This window comes from Phaethon lepturus, unplaced genomic scaffold (assembly GCF_000687285.1).
Source record: "Phaethon lepturus isolate BGI_N335 unplaced genomic scaffold, ASM68728v1 scaffold6534, whole genome shotgun sequence".
Classification (NCBI taxonomy): Eukaryota; Metazoa; Chordata; class Aves; order Phaethontiformes; family Phaethontidae; genus Phaethon; species Phaethon lepturus.
The window spans coordinates 9,524-28,198 of NW_010535364.1; the positions used below are offsets into that span (position 1 = coordinate 9,524).

Consider the following 18,675-nt stretch of genomic DNA (forward strand, 5'->3'; position numbering starts at 1 on the left):
CAGTAGGTGTCAACTTGACATGCCTGCAGCATTCACAGGTGGAGAAGAGATGAAAGAATACTAAGTGAAAGTCATGCGTTCTGGATGTATTTGGTACCACTTTTAGCAGCCTCATATTGTCTCTGGATGGGGGATGAGGCAAAGACTCTAGCAGGTTTCTAGAACCCCTCATAGTGCCCTCTCAGTCATCCTTAGCAGCCCAGAGGACTTTGTACACTGTCTTTTAATGAATAATAATACTGACTAAAAGCATGTTGCCTTTCTCATGAGTATGTAGCATCTATCATTATTAAAAAGGGAGGTGAGAGGAATCCATTGTCATGTGTGCTATTTGCTTTTTCTTAGCATTTCAGGATATGATGCAAGAATTATGTATGTATGCAAGTGCATGCCCACAAATTTATATCGCACATGGTTTCATATTCATTAATTAATTTTAAAGCTTTAGTGAAGTGACCAGCAGACAGTGATAAGTAGGCATCTACTGATTTGGAGTCATTGTACCTACTTAGTTCTGCAACTGCTAAGTGGAGCTGCCACCAAATCAAACCTGTTTTGGCATCTTAGAATCATAGGATCATAGAATCTTAGGGTTGGAAGGGATCTTTAAAGGTCATCCCGTCCAACCCCCTGCAATGAGCAGGGACATCTTCAGCTAGATCATGTTGCCAGGGATGGGGCATCCACCACCTCTCTGGGCGACCTCTGCCAGTGCTTCACCACCCTCATCGTGAAAAATTTCTTCCTTTTCTCTAGTTGAGATCTACCCTGTTTTAGTTTAAAACCATTGCCCCCTTGTCCTATCGCAACAGGCCCTGCTAAAAAGTCTGTCCCCATCTTTCTTATAAGCCCCCTTTAAGTACTGGAAGGCCTTCTCTTCCCCCATGATGAACAACCCCAACTCTCTCAGCCTGTCCTCATAGGAGAGGTGTTCCATCCCTCTGATCATTTTTGTGGCCCTCCTCTGGACTTTCTCCAACAGGTTCATGACTTTCCCATGCTGAGGGCTCCAGTATGATCTGGCTGACAGTGGTATTGACCCGTGCACAGAAGATACACAGCCAGAAGGATGCTATTTTGTATTCTTCTCTGTCATTTCTTGTGCATGCATGCCATGGTGTGGGCACATTATGGTCAAGTAGGCTAACCCGATACCATGTATCAACAGCATAATTAACACTGACATATTAGCATTATTTAATACTATCACCAGTATGTCATAGACTTTCAAACTGAGAAGAAAGTTATATAGAAATTCTACATTTTTAATTATATGTGCGTTTATCTTTGTCCTGTTTTTATCTTCCCTGCAGCAGTAGTAGCTAGAATTTAGTCTATTTAGATTCCTTGGATCAAAAGGGCATTTTCTGGAAAGTGAAAATATGCCTGTGTGCTGATGGGTGTAGAGAATTTGTATGTAAGTGTTCTTCTAGATAAAATATAAATAAAGTAACTCAGAAACCCAAATACAGCTCAGTTTGAATTTCTGATAACAACTCATCACAGGTTCGAGTTTAAAAGCGTTTCACATTCTGATGTGATTTACTGGCCACATTTGCCTTTATTGCTGCAACAGAAGTGGTTGGCCTGATATTTGCATGAACTCTGGCAGGCTCAGGAGTGGAACTTTTGCTCGTGTAGTCAGTAGAGAAGAAACAGCGAACACTATAACATTTAAAAACTTCTTGGCTATAACAAATTAGATGGCATTTATGTTTGTGTTTTTTATGACTGTTCGACTCAAAAGCCTATTTGGAGAGAAAGAATCTGATTTTAGTAAATCAATATAATAAAGCCTTTGATTTTTTTACAAAAGCCAGCTAGCTGTAACTTCAGTGTTGGTATTTCAAGGCCTCTCACTGATATTTTAGAAGTTTGTGGTTGTTTGAGCTTCCTTTCCAGGCCCTGGGGAAATAAGAGAATGGTAAATCAAAGCCCAGATCACTGTTTGCATTTATTTTACTTCTCATTATGACATGTATGCAAACACTTAAAAGAAATAGGCAAAAGGTATAATCATGATAAGATCCCTTTTATAGAGCAGAGGGGAATACATTTCCAGTCTAATTTATTACACTTCTTCTTAATACTATAAACTCAATGAGTGCCTCATCAGGTTTGACAGTTCACTTATACTTCTAATTCAATGATAGTACTGTTTAAAGTAATTACTGATTCTTGAAGGATAATCCAAGAAAATAACTGCGAAGTATTTTTTCTGATCTGAAATGTGTCTTAATTTCTTGTGCTTTTCCTTTCCAAGCAAGGAAGTACAAATTGCAGTCAAGTACTTAACTGCCATAAAAAGTCATTGTGTTGCCTTTGAAAAAAATCTTCCATTTGCATTTGCTGTCTACTTTCTGCTTTCCTTGCCTGTGACAACCAACATCCAGACTATGATTGAGGATATATAATTCATTAAAAATATTTAATAACATTCAGTGAAATCTAAGTGACACTTTTTTCAGCTTGGATGCATCCTTTAGCAAAATTGTGAAAGTGGAGAAAAAAATCTGCTGATTTTAAGTATTGGGGAAAAAAGTTCTATAGGTATCATCCTAAGTCTGTATGCTTTTGTCCCCATATTAAAATGGGATGCTCTCAAGGCTGTCTTCTTTCACCCCATACTCGCGAGAGAGTTCTGCATCAAGCTTCTCAGGTGGCATAAAGAAGCTTTGGCTATATTGAATTCAACAGAGAAATGACAGATTATGCCAGCTGAGAATTGAGGTATAATATTTTAGCCACCAGAGCTGGGACGATAAAAGCATTCCATGGGAGGTAACCTAACCTTTCACAGTTTTTTGATCATCTGACTTGTACTTCTGATGTCATCAGTTATTCTTAAAATTTCATCTCCCAGCTCCCGCAGTCTGCCACGCGGGTCTTGCCACGGCACAGCTTCCCCCAGAAAGCCGTGAGCCGCCTCTCGTCTGGGGATCGGGCTCCAGGCTGGGACATTTTTCTGCAAGTTTGAACACTGAACAATTGCTGTAGTAGTTTTCATGCCAGGCTCCATCCTCCTTAGTCATGGCTATTCCAAACCACATTGCCCGCTTCATTTCCCGGCATCCTCACAACGGACACATCGCTCCTCCATTAGCTCTTTATTTACACTGGCAGTGAGGCCAAGCGCTGCCGCCTTATCAGTGTGCCAGGGCTGCTCTTAGATGGCAGAGTGAGCAATGCTCCTGTAATGCTGCTTCTCAGCGCAGAAAGCTCAGAAGTTTTAACTCCTTTCCCTCTCCTCCATCTCTAGCTGGATGCTCGTGTCTTGTTGCTTGGCCACTCTTATCCTGCCCCTTCTCCTGCCAGTTACTTTGTCTCTCACCTGCCTGCTGAAGTGTCTTGCCTACCCTCTGCTCCTTATTCCTGCAACTTTCAGCCTCCTACAGTGTTTGATTTTTTCAATCTCTTCCTCTTTGGTACGTTCAAAGACACCGTTACAGCTGTTCTGGTCCTGAATGAGGTGGCACATAAATCTGGAGAATTCTAGGTTTAAACCAGAAAGTAAATTTAAAGTATTACCTTGGGGGTGGGGAGGATATCTTCCACTCTTTCTACCATTCTAAATGGCTCTTCTCTGTAAATTCCGTAGTGCTCTGATTATGCCATGATTGACTGGTGGCTTGCAAAAAGGAAGGTTTTTCACTTTCTTTGAATGAAGTGGCCAAATGGAGGCAGTTCCTTTTACACTAAAATGTGCAAAACTGTTCTGGTTTGTTTTCATTTTATGAAAAGCATATGAAAACTATGAAAAGTACTGGACAAGTTAATAATAACTTTAGGTGGGCTCTGTTTTGTAGATCAGAGTTCAAAAGAGCGCCACTAGTATAAACAGCTCTCCCATTCTCTCTTTTCTCTGTAATACTTCACCGAGGTGATGTCTGGGGTAAGGTGTGGCCATTTCTTGGCAGAATGATTCTTCTGGATTTTACTTGTTTTGGTGTGTTTTCAGGAAATTGCTTTTATTGCCCAATACTGAAATTGCTAGTTGGAGGAGCTTGTCAGCTGTCTCTTGTCACATGTAATTTTAATTTAACATTCCAACTTTTGCAGTCCTCCTTGCTCACTTCATAAACCTTAACTGCTTCTCCAGTAAAAGGCTGCCTTGGATGACCAAGGGCAGGAGAAGGAACCTCGTCAGCTTCATGCCCTGTTCCTCTTTCCAGCCTTCCTTACTGTTCCAGCCCAACAGCGCAACCAAGAAATTCCTTTGGGAAAGGGTTAGCTAGAATCTCTGCAGTCCCAACAAACTCACACGGTTTCTCTAATGTAAGAATCATAAACGTACTGGACAAGATGTTCTGGTAAGCAAATCTACTAGAATTCTTCACTGCATCTCAAATAAAGAATGGTGACTGTTCAGCTGATGGCAGCATACCTTGTTTAAGTTCCTGTTTTTAAAGATGGTGTAAATGTCTGCCAAGAAAGGTAACTGCCAACAAAAAAAAGAAAATTGCCCCTTTTGGGAGATGATGGTAAGAAAATGGGCTGGTTTATTTTCTGATATTTTCCTTTAGCACTTGTGATTCAGAAGATTTGTGTATTCTAATATACCAGAATTTAAAACTAGTCATGAGAAAAAAAGCTTGAAATGCCATCTCTTAGTGAAAGAATTACAGTCTTTCAGTGATTCCCATTTTAAGGAATGGTTTCAAAAAGCAAAGCCTCAGGGTTAAAACAAGCTCTTTTACCTCTTTTGACATATGCTCGAAGCATCTAATTCTATTCAGCAAGCATGCCGTTCTGCAAGTATCTTATTTTCTTTCCACAGAGTGTCAAAATCACTGCAGGAAGTGCCATCTATGGAATATAATTGATACGGACCCTCTTCTGAGACTATTTTTGTTGTTACGTTTCAAGATAAAGGCAATCGGGTGTTTATAGGAAAAATAAATACATATGCCTTTTGCAGTGTGTTGTAGCTGAAAATTAAATATTTTTCTACTAAAATGTTGGCATATTTCCTGGAATCACCAAGCTTTCAGTAACGTTTTTAGTTAATGCTCTGCAGCCTACTGTTGTATTTACTGCAGCTGACATGAGCTCAGAGAGTTTGTCGTTATTTAACCTTAGAGAGGAATCCCAGGCTTGCTCTGTAGTCGGCAGAGCTGTTGGGAAGGATCTGCTCCAGACCACAGTGGAGAGTGCGGGCAGGGTCCCGCTCTGCATCGTGCCTGCTACAACCTCGTTCCATTGGTGGTACTGGAAATCCTGCAAAACAAGGCTCCTTAAAGTGAAGTTAGCCTTCATCAAGCTCTGATTAATATTTTCTTTCATTATCCATCCTTTTCCTTCTTTGACTAACGTCTTGGTGAATCCTGTTGTTAAAGTCCTGCATCCCACTGCTTCTCATGATGTTTGGAAGTTGAGGGCACTAATTAGGACACCTCTTTTCTATCTGAAAAATACATAGAGCTGTGTAGAAGGGGTGAAAAAACATAAAAAGCCACGATGAGAATAAACATCCTGCATCACCTTTGCTCTTTTGAGATTTAAAATTGCATTGGGGTGGCAGGGGTGGGGTGAAGATGCTTCAGCTGGAAGTCAAAGCTTTTAAAGACACTGATTTTGGTTCTCTGCTCCATGACGTATCTTTTGCACTGTTGCAGCTCCACAGGGCTGCTTTGTCTCTCCCTTGTCAGCTGGTAGCAAGTCAGGAGAATGTAAGTAGCCTGTGGCACTAGGACTAGTGTGCCTAACAGACAGCAGCAAGCCAATTTGGTTGGTGATTTCATAGTTACTTGTTTGGAATAATCTCATTGATGAGGTTGACTATTATCCAGCTAACTATTAGCTATTACAGTTTTAAGACAAGTTAGTGCTCCCTATGTCAGCAGTTGGTAGTAGTATTGGCAGTAACCTTACTGTTAGCAATATTTTATGCTGGGAAATAAATGCTTGTCTTTATTTGCCAATAAACATTGGCATTTAAATGACACGAAAGATTATGTATTGATTTCTATGGATTCAAGTCTCTAGAACTACCTTAAAGTTTATTTTACCCCACATTAATGAATGAGGTAAAGTTGAACTTGATGAAGTAGATATTCCAGTGCTAGATTTATTATTTGAGTGTGTGAGAATTCTTGAAAGTGTGTATCTTATCAAACTGAGCCTGATTTCAGTTGTACATTTTACTAATGCTGGAAGAAAATTCCCATTGTTAGAAAAACCTGGAGGCCTCACCTCAGGAGAAAGGCTGTGAAAATGAAGAAGTGGGATGTTTGTCAGAGATGGGAAGTATGATCAGCCTGAATTGCCGTGCAGGCCTGTAGGGGTTGATTTGTAGCTCATATCTGCAAAATAAACTGCGGGGTTCAGTTTGCAAACACTACTATGAACCAAACCCTGCCAGGGTTCCATTTAAAAACCCTATTGCAACCCAGACCCTGCGGGGTTTGCCAAGCTCCGGTTACTATTATTGCTCCTAGTAAGGCTTATTATCCTGTCACAGAAGATGTAAGAAAATCCATCTCTCCACTTTAAACACGATAAGCCTTTGTCACCTACAATGCAATTAATGTTAAAAATAGAAGAGCGCTGATGATAAGATTGCGACTTGCAGGCAATGAGCCATTGTCCAAGTACTGGAAACTTATCTGGAGGGCCAGGCAGGCTGCACGGTTTGCTGTCTGTTTGCTGATTGCTATTTCTCTCCTGAATTTGATGAAATATTCATGTCTTTGCTCTGCTCTCTGCAAGCACTATTGATTTCTTGTATAAACGCGGCTATATTTAGTCTAGACAAATGGAATGTGAATTGCTGCTGAATAAATGGGATGAAAGGCTGGGGGTTTGCCTGTCCGTTTCTCTTGGTCCGTGGCAATTATTTATAATCAAGAGTAGTTTTTGTAAGTTAAAGGTGATTTTTTTATAATTTAGTGATTAGTCTCAGAACAAAAGTAAGCACTTAGACACAATTCTGTTGGGATAGAGAGTTAAGAAGCCTAACTATGCTCTGAAGTTTACAATCACAGTTACTAGGATTAAAAAAAAAAAAAAGAGACCAGAAAGTTATGCGTTTCCAGAATTTTGAGAAGAATATGATCAGTAGAAGAGATTTAGTGCCTCGCCTCTTCTTTTTATAAAACTTCTTACTAACAGACTAATAGATTTGATCGTGCTGTTAAAATTCAGGTCTCTCCAATTGCTGCAGTTTCAACTTTTGCTGCTTCAATTTTACTGCTCCTGCTTGCTAGAGTATTTGTTTCAGTTTGGTTTTCTCCTTGAAAACAAATACAGCTGTAGCAGAGCAAAAGGAGAAAATATGCTTAAAATCTTGTTCCCTAGTCATTTCCGACAGCATGTTTGTTTTCAGTTAATAATCTTATTTTCCTGTGAAGATAGTGGAGCAGTAGGAACAGGAATGAATGTGTTTGTGTTCCACTGTCCTCTCGTGGATGGAATCAGAACTGCTGAGCTTTAGCAGAGACCCTCAGCTGCAATTTATTTTCCTATTGTAGAAATGTTACTTGCTAGTTTTTGGTTCTTTTGGAACAGATAAAGTTACACCCTGTCTTACACTCACTTAATGTGAAAACCTGAGCTTTGCAAGTACTGTAGTGAAAGTCATCAAATCTCTCTCTTTTGCTGCTTTTTAGTCCGTTTGATTTAAATATGGAGATAGAAAAACACAGGATTCTTCATTAAGTACTTTAATGTATTAACAGTATATCAGTACATACCACTGCTGCAACGAATTGGAATAACTGAAATGTTTTCATTTTCTTAGAAGCCATATATAGTGTATTATACTCCAGGCATGGTGATCACTTTTCATAAAGCTGTATTACACTTCTCGTTTTGTCTGTCAAATTATTTTCCTGTAATTTTATATGTGTTATTCCTATGTGTTTGCCAGGTATATTTACACGCAATAGCTATGTAGCATTGTGTAACACCATCCTCAGAAAATCTACAAGCTAGCTCTGGAAAATCTCTTGCAATGCAGTGAGAACTGGAAGGCCTTCATCTTACAGTGAAGAAGTGTCCCAAGTTTTTATTGTGAAGCCTTAATAGTGCCTGGGAGATTCTCACTACATATCGCTCCATTAGGCTGTGACATGGTTTTAGAACTGGGTTGCTTGTTAGTCTCTTTAGCAGATTATCAATCTGGGAGTGTTTTTGCAGAGAGTGGGAAGAAAACGATAAAATAATATGTAATATCTCCAGTTGCTAGTAGGAGTGTCTGAAGTTTACATACAGCATAGATTGCATTAATGTTTTTTAGGTCTGTACATTGAAGCAGTCTTTGAGTGAAATTGGTCTTTTCCCCAGTAGGAATGATCTCTATTCTGCTTCTCCAGTTATATTTAATATATATATGTTTTGGTTTTTTCTTCCCACAGTGGATGTAAAGTCGGAGGTTCCCGTGGGATTAGAGCCTATCTCACCATTAGACTTGCGAACTGATCTCAGGATGATGGTTCCCATGGTGGACCCAATTATGCGTGAAAAGCAGCTACAGCAGGAACTACTTTTGATCCAGCAGCAGCAGCAAATTCAGAAACAACTGCTGATTGCAGAGTTTCAGAAGCAGCATGAAAACCTGACCCGCCAGCATCAGGCCCAGCTCCAGGAGCACATAAAGGTAGCAACATTTTTCATTTATCCCTTACTTTATCTGCAAACTGAATATGCTTAGGCAGACATGAAAAAGTTCGCTGTGACTGAGAGGTGGTGTTTGAGTGCTAATTTCTCTGTATTTGGATGATAAAAGCCTTTTCAAGCAAAACTGCTAGCACCTACCAGCAAGTTGCTCACAGCAGACCAAGGCAGTACTATGAGAATCAGCAAGCTCATGAAGCCACCACATCCACAGAAAATCAAACTACCTATTTTAGAAAGCTGGATTTTCATCCAGACTTCAATATGGCTGTCTTTTCTGTATGTGCAGTTTTGAGTACATTAAAAGACTGAGTTTTTTGGGCTACTGTTTGAGTTTGAGTCCACAAATCATACTGATCAGCAAGTGCATAATATTTGCATTTGTAAAACGCAGGCAGGCCCTGAAAGTGTTTTCACTCTTCTCTGAGCTGCCTTATAAAATGTAAAAAGAAAATTATTTATGAGATAACATGCACTATGGTAAGATTGCTGTAATGGATTTTGACCGGGAATTTATGATACTGCCTTTCTTTTCATTTTTTTCCCTTCTGATCTACTTGCCATTATGCTACTGTGCTAATTTCTGTCCAGTAGAGCTGACAAATACAGTGGAGCACAGCAGCCAGAGTTGAGTGATGCACTGGCAAAGAGCTCTCTGCAGTTTCCAGGCATTTTTGCCGAAAGAGAAAGAAGTGAAACCAGAGCAGCAGGCTGCTACCTGGCATTAGAGTTCATTTTAGTGACAGCCAGTAATGCAGTATCCCACTTAAAAGACTGGGGGAAGTTGGTTAAGAGAGGAAAAGAAGTGTAAGCACAAAAGCAAGAACTGATGCTCAGTTATTCAAGGGGGCTGTTTTAGCCAGGACTGGCCTAGAAAACAGTGCAAACTGCACTTTCTCATGTCTTTTTGTTCTGTGCAAGTTACAACAGGAACTCCTAGCCATTAAACAACAGCAAGAACTCCTTGAAAAAGAGCAGAAACTGGAGCAGCAGAGACAAGAGCAGGAACTGGAGAGGCATCGCAGGGAACAACAGCTTCCTCCCCTCCGAGGCAAAGAAAGAGGCCGAGAAAGTAAGAGCCAATGTACCATGAATCCTAATAAGAGATTAATCTATTCCCCTTTGCCTTCTCCCGGCCGAAAAGGATGATGAACAGGAACCTAAAGCAAGCCTATTACTGTGTGAAGTACGCAACTAGAGAAGTGGAGGCTGCGCTTGCAGAAAGGCAGGGCCACCTGGTGCACCCACAGAACGACATTGCTAGTTTGTGTGCAGACGTGGAGGACTGTAGGAAAGCACATTTTGACAGACCTGTGTCTGTCACACATGCCTCTCAAGACTCTAGCTCTTTTTTACAAAAAAGGAGGGAATTTGAAAGCCTAAAGCTTCACTTGAGAACTTCTTTCTGAAGAGCTTATTTCCCATTACAGAAAGCACTACAAAACAGCAAAAAATCAAATTACTTGCTGATTAACTAATCTGAGCATTGTTTCAAGATCGAAAATGTAACGAAATATTTAAGAATATCTTTGTCTGAGACTTCTGAATACCTTTGCTAGTACTTTTTCACACTGCCTTATGTTTGTTCTTGGTGCTGTTTCATGAGGCCCAACCAAGAATTATTTCTAGCTCATATGTAGCTCTAAGGCAAATGACAGATATAAAGGATACTGTTGGAATTTGGTGCTCACTAGAGGGAGACAGACACAAATAATTCTCCTTAGCGAGGTCAGTTCAAAAATCAGGTTGAAGTACACTGTGAAGGTATTCAAACTGAAGCTGCCACAAGCAGCTATTGTTACTTGCCCTGCTAAATGACTACAAGAATTAACTGACAAAGACTGACGCAAAGAGCCGTACATTATGTTCCTGCCTTTTTTCCTTGGGTGGAAAAATGTATCAGTTCAACAGTTGTAGGTGTACCATATTGTAGGCTTCAGAAATTAAGGTGTACATAGTGCTTCCAGTACTTCGGTGAACAATGAATCCCTGAAAGCATCGCCAGCCTATTGACCCAGCAGTGGGGGGGTGGCAGAAACTGCAGGAACAAAAGGTTCCTGTAAGTGATACGAAAAATCAGCTTCATATAAAAAGGTGGCCTTTATTAGTGTTCCCACCAAAGGAAGAGCATTGATGTGAACTCAGTGGTTCCCTTCTCATTTTGGCTTGTTGGGTGGCTGTTGAGAATGTGGCAGCCAGCCAAGCAGCACTTGTGACGCCCCCAGGCCCAGCCCCAGCGCTTGCTGCTGCTGCTGTTCTACTTGACAAGTAGAGGAGGGAAGGAAGGTGCGGGGAGGGGAGTTAGGGACTGAAGCTGAGAGGTAGTAGAAGTATTTTATGGGAACTGGGTCACAAGGGGACATGCTCACCAGCTAGCTGTGCTGTGTCAGGTTTGGGTAACCAAATAGAGTATCAGTATGCCTTAGTGCTGCTACTTTCAAAGAAATGTTTTTTTCTTCCCTTTTTTTGTCACTGTTTGCAGAAAACAGAAGGATTTTTCCTTTTCATGCTTTTTTTATGAAGAGTATTGTGTCTGTGAGTAACGAAGCATGTCCCATGTTGCAAGTACAAATTGGCAGTTTAACCTGACATTGACATGCCCTACTTCTTCTACTGTATTGAGCTAGGCACCAAAAGAGGTCAAAATGCACTGTGTTTTCCTGGCATTTTGGTCTTTCTGTTGTTTTTGTGTCATAAGAGTAGAGTTATCAACTAAGACTCATGTTTCAGACTGTCTTCCAGATATCACAGGTACAGGCTCTTAAGTGGCTTGAATAAAAAGGCTCACTGCTGGCTCTTTCTGCGGCGTTCTGCTCACAACCAAGACAGTGTTCAGAGGGCGGTTTTGCTGTGCTATTACTATTACTTTACTAAAAGAAAAAACATTCTTTACCACAAACTCAAAGTGACCTTTTGTCACTATCTTTTTAGTTCTATCCTTGGTTTTGTCTTTGGGAATTATTAGGAAATAATTTAAATTCTTTAGATACATCTGGCCCTGGATAGATGGCCTCATCTACTGTTGAAATATTCCTTATGACTTCACTGGATTTCTGGGCTATGGCCAACTTCAGTCTTCTACAGACAAACATTTAATCCAAATGTTATCTCATTTTGACTGATTTCCACCAATATTTTTTATAGTTTACAACAGTGCCAGCAGCAAGACACGGGCTCTTTCTGTGTTTTGGTTTTTGTTTTCTTTAAAAATGTAATTTTTTTTAAAGTAAAGATAAGATATGTTTAATCCTGTGTGTCTCAGGGGCAGTGGCCAGTACAGAAGTGAAGCAGAAACTTCAAGAGTTCCTGTTGAGTAAATCAGCAACAAAGGATGCTCCAGCAAATGGGAAGAATCATTCCATGAGCCGCCACCCCAAGCTCTGGTACACGTATGTTCAGTATTAAGCTGTTTCCTTGCCTCATCAAGGTATCTATTAAAACTTGACAGAACGCTGCTCCAGCAGGCGTATTGAGAGTCTGCCTTCAGAACACGACAGAAGTTCACCCAAGAAGTTAGCAAAAACCCAGAAGTGTAATATTTCTGGTTGAACAGTGCTCTGTGTTCAGTCATGCGATGGGAGCTGTACAGAACAAGATATGAACTTTTTATTTCAGCTGTTTCATTTCTTGATGCTATCACAAGTTTTACAACTGTACCTGTCATTTTTCCAAGCTTCTTCAGTTTTTGCAGTTAGAAAAACTTTGTGTTTGATTTACTTGGATTTTGAATCAGTTACAAAACTTGTTTCTTCTTGAAGCGATGCTGCTTTCTAGTGAAGTTACTTGAATGGTGTAAGTTGAATGGTGTAACTCACAGGATTTTGAGAAGGATAGTGGTCATTTAACTTTTCTTACTCTAATGTTTTTTAGTATCCAAACCTGCATATTCTTATGATGCCTTGGCCTTGATAAGAATGTACTTAGACTATTGAAACAAGTTCTTTTATTGAGTCCTGTAATGGGCCTATTAGCATTTTAAGAGTTTTCAGTTTTTCCAGTTTTTACCCCCCTTTTTTTTTCATACTAATTAATTCCTTTTTAACTTCCTTATTACAAGAGACACGTAAGTCAATCCCAACAAAATGAGCTCTGGCTGCATTTCAGAAAGATTTCACTGTCATGCCCGAACTGACCTTCAATAGGACAAACAGAAATGCATATGCTACACTAGATTTCCATCTTGTACTTGTTAATTTCAAAAAGAATTACTGGAGGCCTGCCCTTGGAGTTTCCATTCTGAGTTAATCAGAGCATTGTGGTAACATGATTTAATACATAGTTACATTGTTTCTGGTGGAAATACAGTACTTGATTTTTTTTTCCAAATAATGTGTAAAATTCTCATAAGTATGTAAGTTTTCTGGACTAATAATCTGAGCTTAATTCTGAGTCTTCAGATGAGTGAGAATGAGGAGCTCTGCCGAGGATATCTTCTGCTACACTAGGGAGAGCAGTACTTCCTCTCACGGTAGTGCCCTTCTTGACAGCAGTGTATTATTGATTAACCACACTACATTGGAAAGACGGGGAGAGACTCTGTAAAAGGCCAAGTAAAATTATCTTCAGATAAACACAAAGTTTGGAAGTTTCCCTCCTTTCCCTCTCTTCCCCTCTGAATAGAAAAATCAACCAAACAAAACCAACTGTCTCTGGGCCAAATGATGCAATTTCTTTGCAATTTGCAGTTTCCGTGTTCAGAAAGATCTGCCCACACTATTTCTTTCATCCAGCAGTTGTCAGAAAGCACTCTTAAGCTTGGAACTTCTCTGCTGACGTGGGTGCTATGTGCTGCAGAGTGGTGTGCTCACTAAACTTACAAATGGAACTTAAATGCAGTGTTTTATCTACGTTGTCCACTAAACAGTTTGCCTATTTTTTTTCAACAGCTAACAACAACTCAGTATTTCTGGTTAGTTTTATACAAACCCCCCTGCCCTGAAAATCCCCCACATTTTGATAGGAGAGATTGGATCAATGTACATCTATTTGTGTGTAGTAAACAAGACTTAAATGGCTTTTGCTGTGCCTCAGCTGGTTCATATTAAAATGCAACAAACTGAAATGGTCAATTCCCCAAACTGGTGACAGATCCTGTCTGTAGGTCAACATGACTCTTATCCTATGTGACTTTTATAATGAGTGCAAAAAGCACGTTCTTGGGAATCCCGAGGAGTTCCATAACATACTGTAAAAGTGAAATTGGTTACATGAGCCTGTGGTTTGTGCACACTTGGAGGAACAAGAACATAAACACAGCTGAGACATGTGTACAACATGTGTAGATAGTTACTGCTGGTCACCTCAGCGACTGCTAATTTGTGACCTCTCTGTGTCTGCTGCAGGGCTGCCCACCATACCTCACTGGATCAAAGCTCTCCACCCCTGAGCGGGGCCTCGCCACCGTACAAATACACTTTACCAGGAGCGCAGGATGCCAAGGATGATTTTCCACTTCGTAAAACGGGTGAGTTAGCGTAGTTTATTCGAGCCCCTTACCCAGGAATTCTCCCACCCTTTATTTTAACCAGGCTGTCCACCAGCAAGGCATGTATCATAATCCACAAAGCCTGTTGAGGATGATATTATGGGTAAGTTCAAGGATCCTGACTGCATCTTTATGAGGTCGGACTGACCACGTAGTATCAAGAGTTGGTGTTTCCCAATGCTAGGAGCTAGTGCAAGCTTCAGTCCTGATAACTTTAGTTTCTAAACAGACCATCATTTCATGGATCTTTTATGGCATTATCTTCTTTGCCTCAATATTACTTCTGGGTTTAATAGCTCTTTCTCTTTTGCATGGTAGATAGCAAATCTGTCTTCAGATGGTATTCTGCCTTTAGACAATGTTTTTCAGAACATTTTGAGGGGAATTCATGGAAAGAGGCAGAATTGGATTAATATTCTATTTTCTGTCATTGGTTGTCAAAGTTTGCATATATGCATACGTACACACACATTTATGTGTGCTTTTTACATATAGGAATGTGTAATATTGTACAAGAAAATGTCCATTTGAACGTTTCATAATATTCCGGAGGATTTATCAGCTGAACCTTTGTCTTGACAGCAGGTGAACTGTAGACTTGACTTTTTCTGCACCATAAAGAAAGTTAGAAGGATGGTGGTGGAGTCCATGTGGCTGTTGCCTCAGGTCCTTGGTGCAGTGACCGGTATCCAGGAATGCAGGGAGACACTAAGAGGAGGGGGGAAAAAAAAGAAAAGAAAACATTAGATCGCTTATTGCATGAGTCTGCTGTTGAGTGATATAGTTACATTCAGAGAGAAAGTCTGACCCCCTACTGTGCTAACAGCCTTTGAATGTGATTTAGCCACTAGGAGATTGAAAACTAACTGCAAAACTGGTACTGACTTGAAAAGAAGTGGCATTTGGAACCAGCATACATTCAGAAAGAAAATCCAGTCTGTATCTAATACTTTGGGGCAGGCTGTCTAAGCTCATGTTATATCCCCAAATATTTTCAAAGGAATGAAAGCATGAAAAGCAAAATGCTAATTTATTCTAGCTGAATTACTCTTTGTACAATATGGTGGCAATATAACAAGATTCTATAAAATCTTTTTCAGGCTATTCAGTCACAATAAGCCCTTATGTGGTTCTCCGCTTAATACCACTGTACAACGTATATTTTCTGTGCCAATAGAATATACATTTTCATTTTTTAAAAAAAAGGATACACTCTACATCTTAAAAATTCTGTGAATTAATCTACATGTTTTTGAAATGCAGGTTTTAATTTTTCTTCATCTTTATATATCTTAAATGTTATTGATATTTATGATGTGTCAGACTGTTGATCTGTAAAACAAAACATTTTCAAACATTGTAACAGTAAAGTTCTTGTGCAGCTGCTAATACTTTTATATCTCTGTAGGGGTTTCAAAATATTCCTTAATTCAATTCCCATTGTCTGCATAAGAGGACTATAATATAATTAAATCCAGATGTTTTCTGTATGTTATCCCAAATATTTGGGCATGCAATGCATCGGTTCCAAAATTGAACAAAGGACGTGATGACTCTCTGAAAAGATATCTACAGAACAAATAGACAAATACTAATATAATCATTAGCATAACTGTTTCTATGACATTTACACAGTGATTCTGATAAGCAAATATAAATGAAGTGTACAGCATGTTGTAGGATAGCAAGGGAGTATATCTGATAGCTCTCCACATCTGTGAAAACAGCGACTGTTAAATATCGTGTTTACATGTCCAGTCTCTCTGTATACTACAGTGGTTTAATTCCAGCCTTCAGCAACATCCCCACAAAGGTTCCAATGATTGTTCATCAGGTTAAGAGTAAAAGCAACAGGAACTAGATCGACACAAGTCAAATGACCCTAAACTGCTCTGGGTGGTTATAGGGCCATCCTCCAGGCAGAGGGGACACTGTGGAGCCTGTGTCATCCTCATGGGACCTTTCTAGACAAAGATGTCCCACGAACACTCATGTATATGGACAGGCTATAAGCCTGCAGAAATCTGACCTTTGCCATGAGGGGTGAACCTCTTTTCCTTTCCTCTAGGCTACGAATGCTTATTGCCACTGGCTCCTGGTAAGCCCTCTGTGGTGCTGAACCTGCATGAAGTCAGCAATTCATATGAAAGCGAACCTCGCATTCCTTTCAGCCTTAAGAAAGGAATACCTGTTGTGGGTTTTAATTGCAGCTTTGTTTTGCTTCTCGATTTTATTTTCCATATTCATAATATAAACACAGAGGTATCTTTCTCTCCTCCAAACTTAATATAATGCCCTTGGAAAGTAATTCTGATTGAATCGGTTACTCTAAGATCAGATTTAATGGGCAGCAAAGCTGAGTGATGCTCTCCTGACATCCTAATGTGTTTTTCAGTGCTAAGGGAACAGCGCGTTGTAAATCATGAGCCTTGCTTGCTCATTTTCTTCTTCAGTAATCTATTAACCTTTGCTTAATTAGTCCTGAAGTGGCATCTCCTTATTAATCTTTTTAAAATTAATTCAGAGAGACTGTGGTAGAGAGGAAAATATTCTGTGCAACTTTTACAATTCTAACATCTAGAATGATGCAATACATAGATAACTAGGGAAACACTTAACAGTCTTGCTGCTCGTATGTTTACAGTTAGGTACCAGAGTTAACGTCCTAGTGCAGTGACTGTGGTTACTCAGTGACTCTTAGCTGTGTGGATTATTCCTTTCTGTACAAGATGCAGCAGAACTTGTCAGCAGTAGGCTTCACAGAGCTTAGCTGCATGGAGGATTGGGACTGTCCTCGGGTCTAGAGGCCAGGATACGCAGCTCTTTGCACAGCTGCATTCAGATGCTCTGTGTTGACAGACTTTCAAAAGAGCGGAGCAAGGGGAGCTCTGGCTTCATTGGACAGATAAATATACCATAAGGAGAAGCTACACATCTGTAGCTAAGAGCAGAATTTAGCCTACACAGCGTTAAGATCAGATTTTAAAACTGCCCACGACTTTCACCATGGATACTAGTTGTAACGTGTGTTTTCTGCAAAGCACCCAAAAGCCTGAGCAGCACATGGCTCATTAACTTTCAATGAGACTAATGCGTCTAAATTACCCAGAGAGGTTTGAAAATTCCTCCCCATTACTGAACACTTTTGAAATTCATACTGACTGTTGTAAGAGCTCTGATGGGAGCTGTGCACTTTTGAAAACCTGATAATTTAATATGGGGAACTTTTGATTGCTGATCTCCATAATTCTGTCTATCTGTCCAGGAAAATATTATCTGCTCGATGAGGTTGCTGTAAAACTAACAAAAACGTAGCAAACAACATGGGTTTGGTAGGATAGAAGTTCTTCTCAAAGAAAGTGTTACTGTTTTTTTTTTTTTTTTACCTTGTCTAAATGCAGAAATTCTGGCAAATGGCCATAGCATTTGCCTTTTCTTCAATCTGTAGCATTTCATTTTCTATGTGCAAACGCTGATGCAAACCAGCAAAAGCCAGTAAATTCCAATAAAGGTTAGCCCTCTAACCAAAGCTTTTGGTGCTTTTTTAAAACGTTGCTGTAGATGAAATTTCTGCAATTTTGCCTCATGTTTTGGCTTTTGTTGGAAGAAATTCCTGGGGACACCATCATAACAAGTATAAACTGCTTTTTCTTTCCTGAGTTTAGCACAATCATGGCAGAGTGGGAATGTCAATCAGTTTATTTCTGTTTATTTTGGTTTTATGCCAGTTGAATCTTTCCGTGCTGATGGAGTTGTAAGCTTACAACTTGCATTTTGCTCAGGGATCTGAAGATCGCTCACAATAGTACTATTTGAGAAGATGTTTGTAGCTCGCTTTCCAAAAATTGGAAGCATGCTCAATTGAAATATAGCATGTTTTTTTTAAAAATAGCAAATAGTACAAGGTTCTTGCTTGGAGGGGGGAAATTATGTAATTTCATACAGGAAAAAAGAGGAGATGAAGGATTGTTTAATATTGTGATGAAAGAGAGGAAGAAGGCTGTACTGCACAGTCAGGAAGACCACTTTGTAAAAACCATATTAAGTTAACCTGATTAGGCAGTAGAATAACAGCATAGCTCTTGTGTAATGAGAGTAAAAGATTCCCGAATGAGAACTCAGCAGATGTAATTTTTTTAGAAAAGAAATTAATTAGAATATTTCCTTACCATCATTCTTTCTGTACTTAGCGACTCAGTAATTTATTGGAGCAGTTGAAACGGAGAAGAAAAACTTTGTATGTGAAAGTTTTTCTCCCCTTCCCTTTTGTGCCACTAAATTCCATTTCTGTGTGCATTTTCGAGGAAAACACTCTCCTGTGAAGTAACAGTATATGAAAAAGCTGGATTTCTTTTGGTCTTCAGTTAAAAAAACAGGCTTAGAGGATCACAAACCCTCAATTACAATGTCTGCCAAACTGAAGAAGTCAAGCTCAGTAGGGAGGAGCATTATTTTTCTCTGAGTTTACGAGCAAGCACAATAAATGGGAGAGGCACTTTGTTTATTGAAGCAGGGAAACAAGGCAAACATGATACGATCCTCCTCATTTTATCCCATTTTTCAGGGATGCTGAGCAT

At 39.7% G+C, this 18,675-nt stretch overlaps 1 protein-coding gene across 5 annotated transcripts in view; it reads left to right on the forward strand.

Moving 5' to 3' along the window:
• The first annotated feature begins 8,355 nt into the window (after positions 1 to 8,355).
• Positions 8,356 to 18,675, forward strand: part of HDAC9 (histone deacetylase 9) — a 42,728-nt gene continuing 32,408 nt past the window's right edge. For 2 of the 5 annotated variants that reach the window (XM_010285779.1, XM_010285781.1), the window contains exons 1-4: positions 8,357 to 8,596; positions 9,544 to 9,685; positions 11,876 to 12,002; positions 13,956 to 14,077. In XM_010285779.1, coding sequence (XP_010284081.1) covers positions 8,426 to 8,596; positions 9,544 to 9,685; positions 11,876 to 12,002; positions 13,956 to 14,077 — 562 coding nt within the window. In that variant the 5' untranslated portion in view covers positions 8,357 to 8,425. Of the gene's footprint in view, positions 8,597 to 9,534; positions 9,686 to 11,875; positions 12,003 to 13,955; positions 14,078 to 18,675 lie in introns of all 5 variants that reach the window. The other 3 variants (XM_010285777.1, XM_010285780.1, XM_010285778.1) reach the window with 3 other exon arrangements.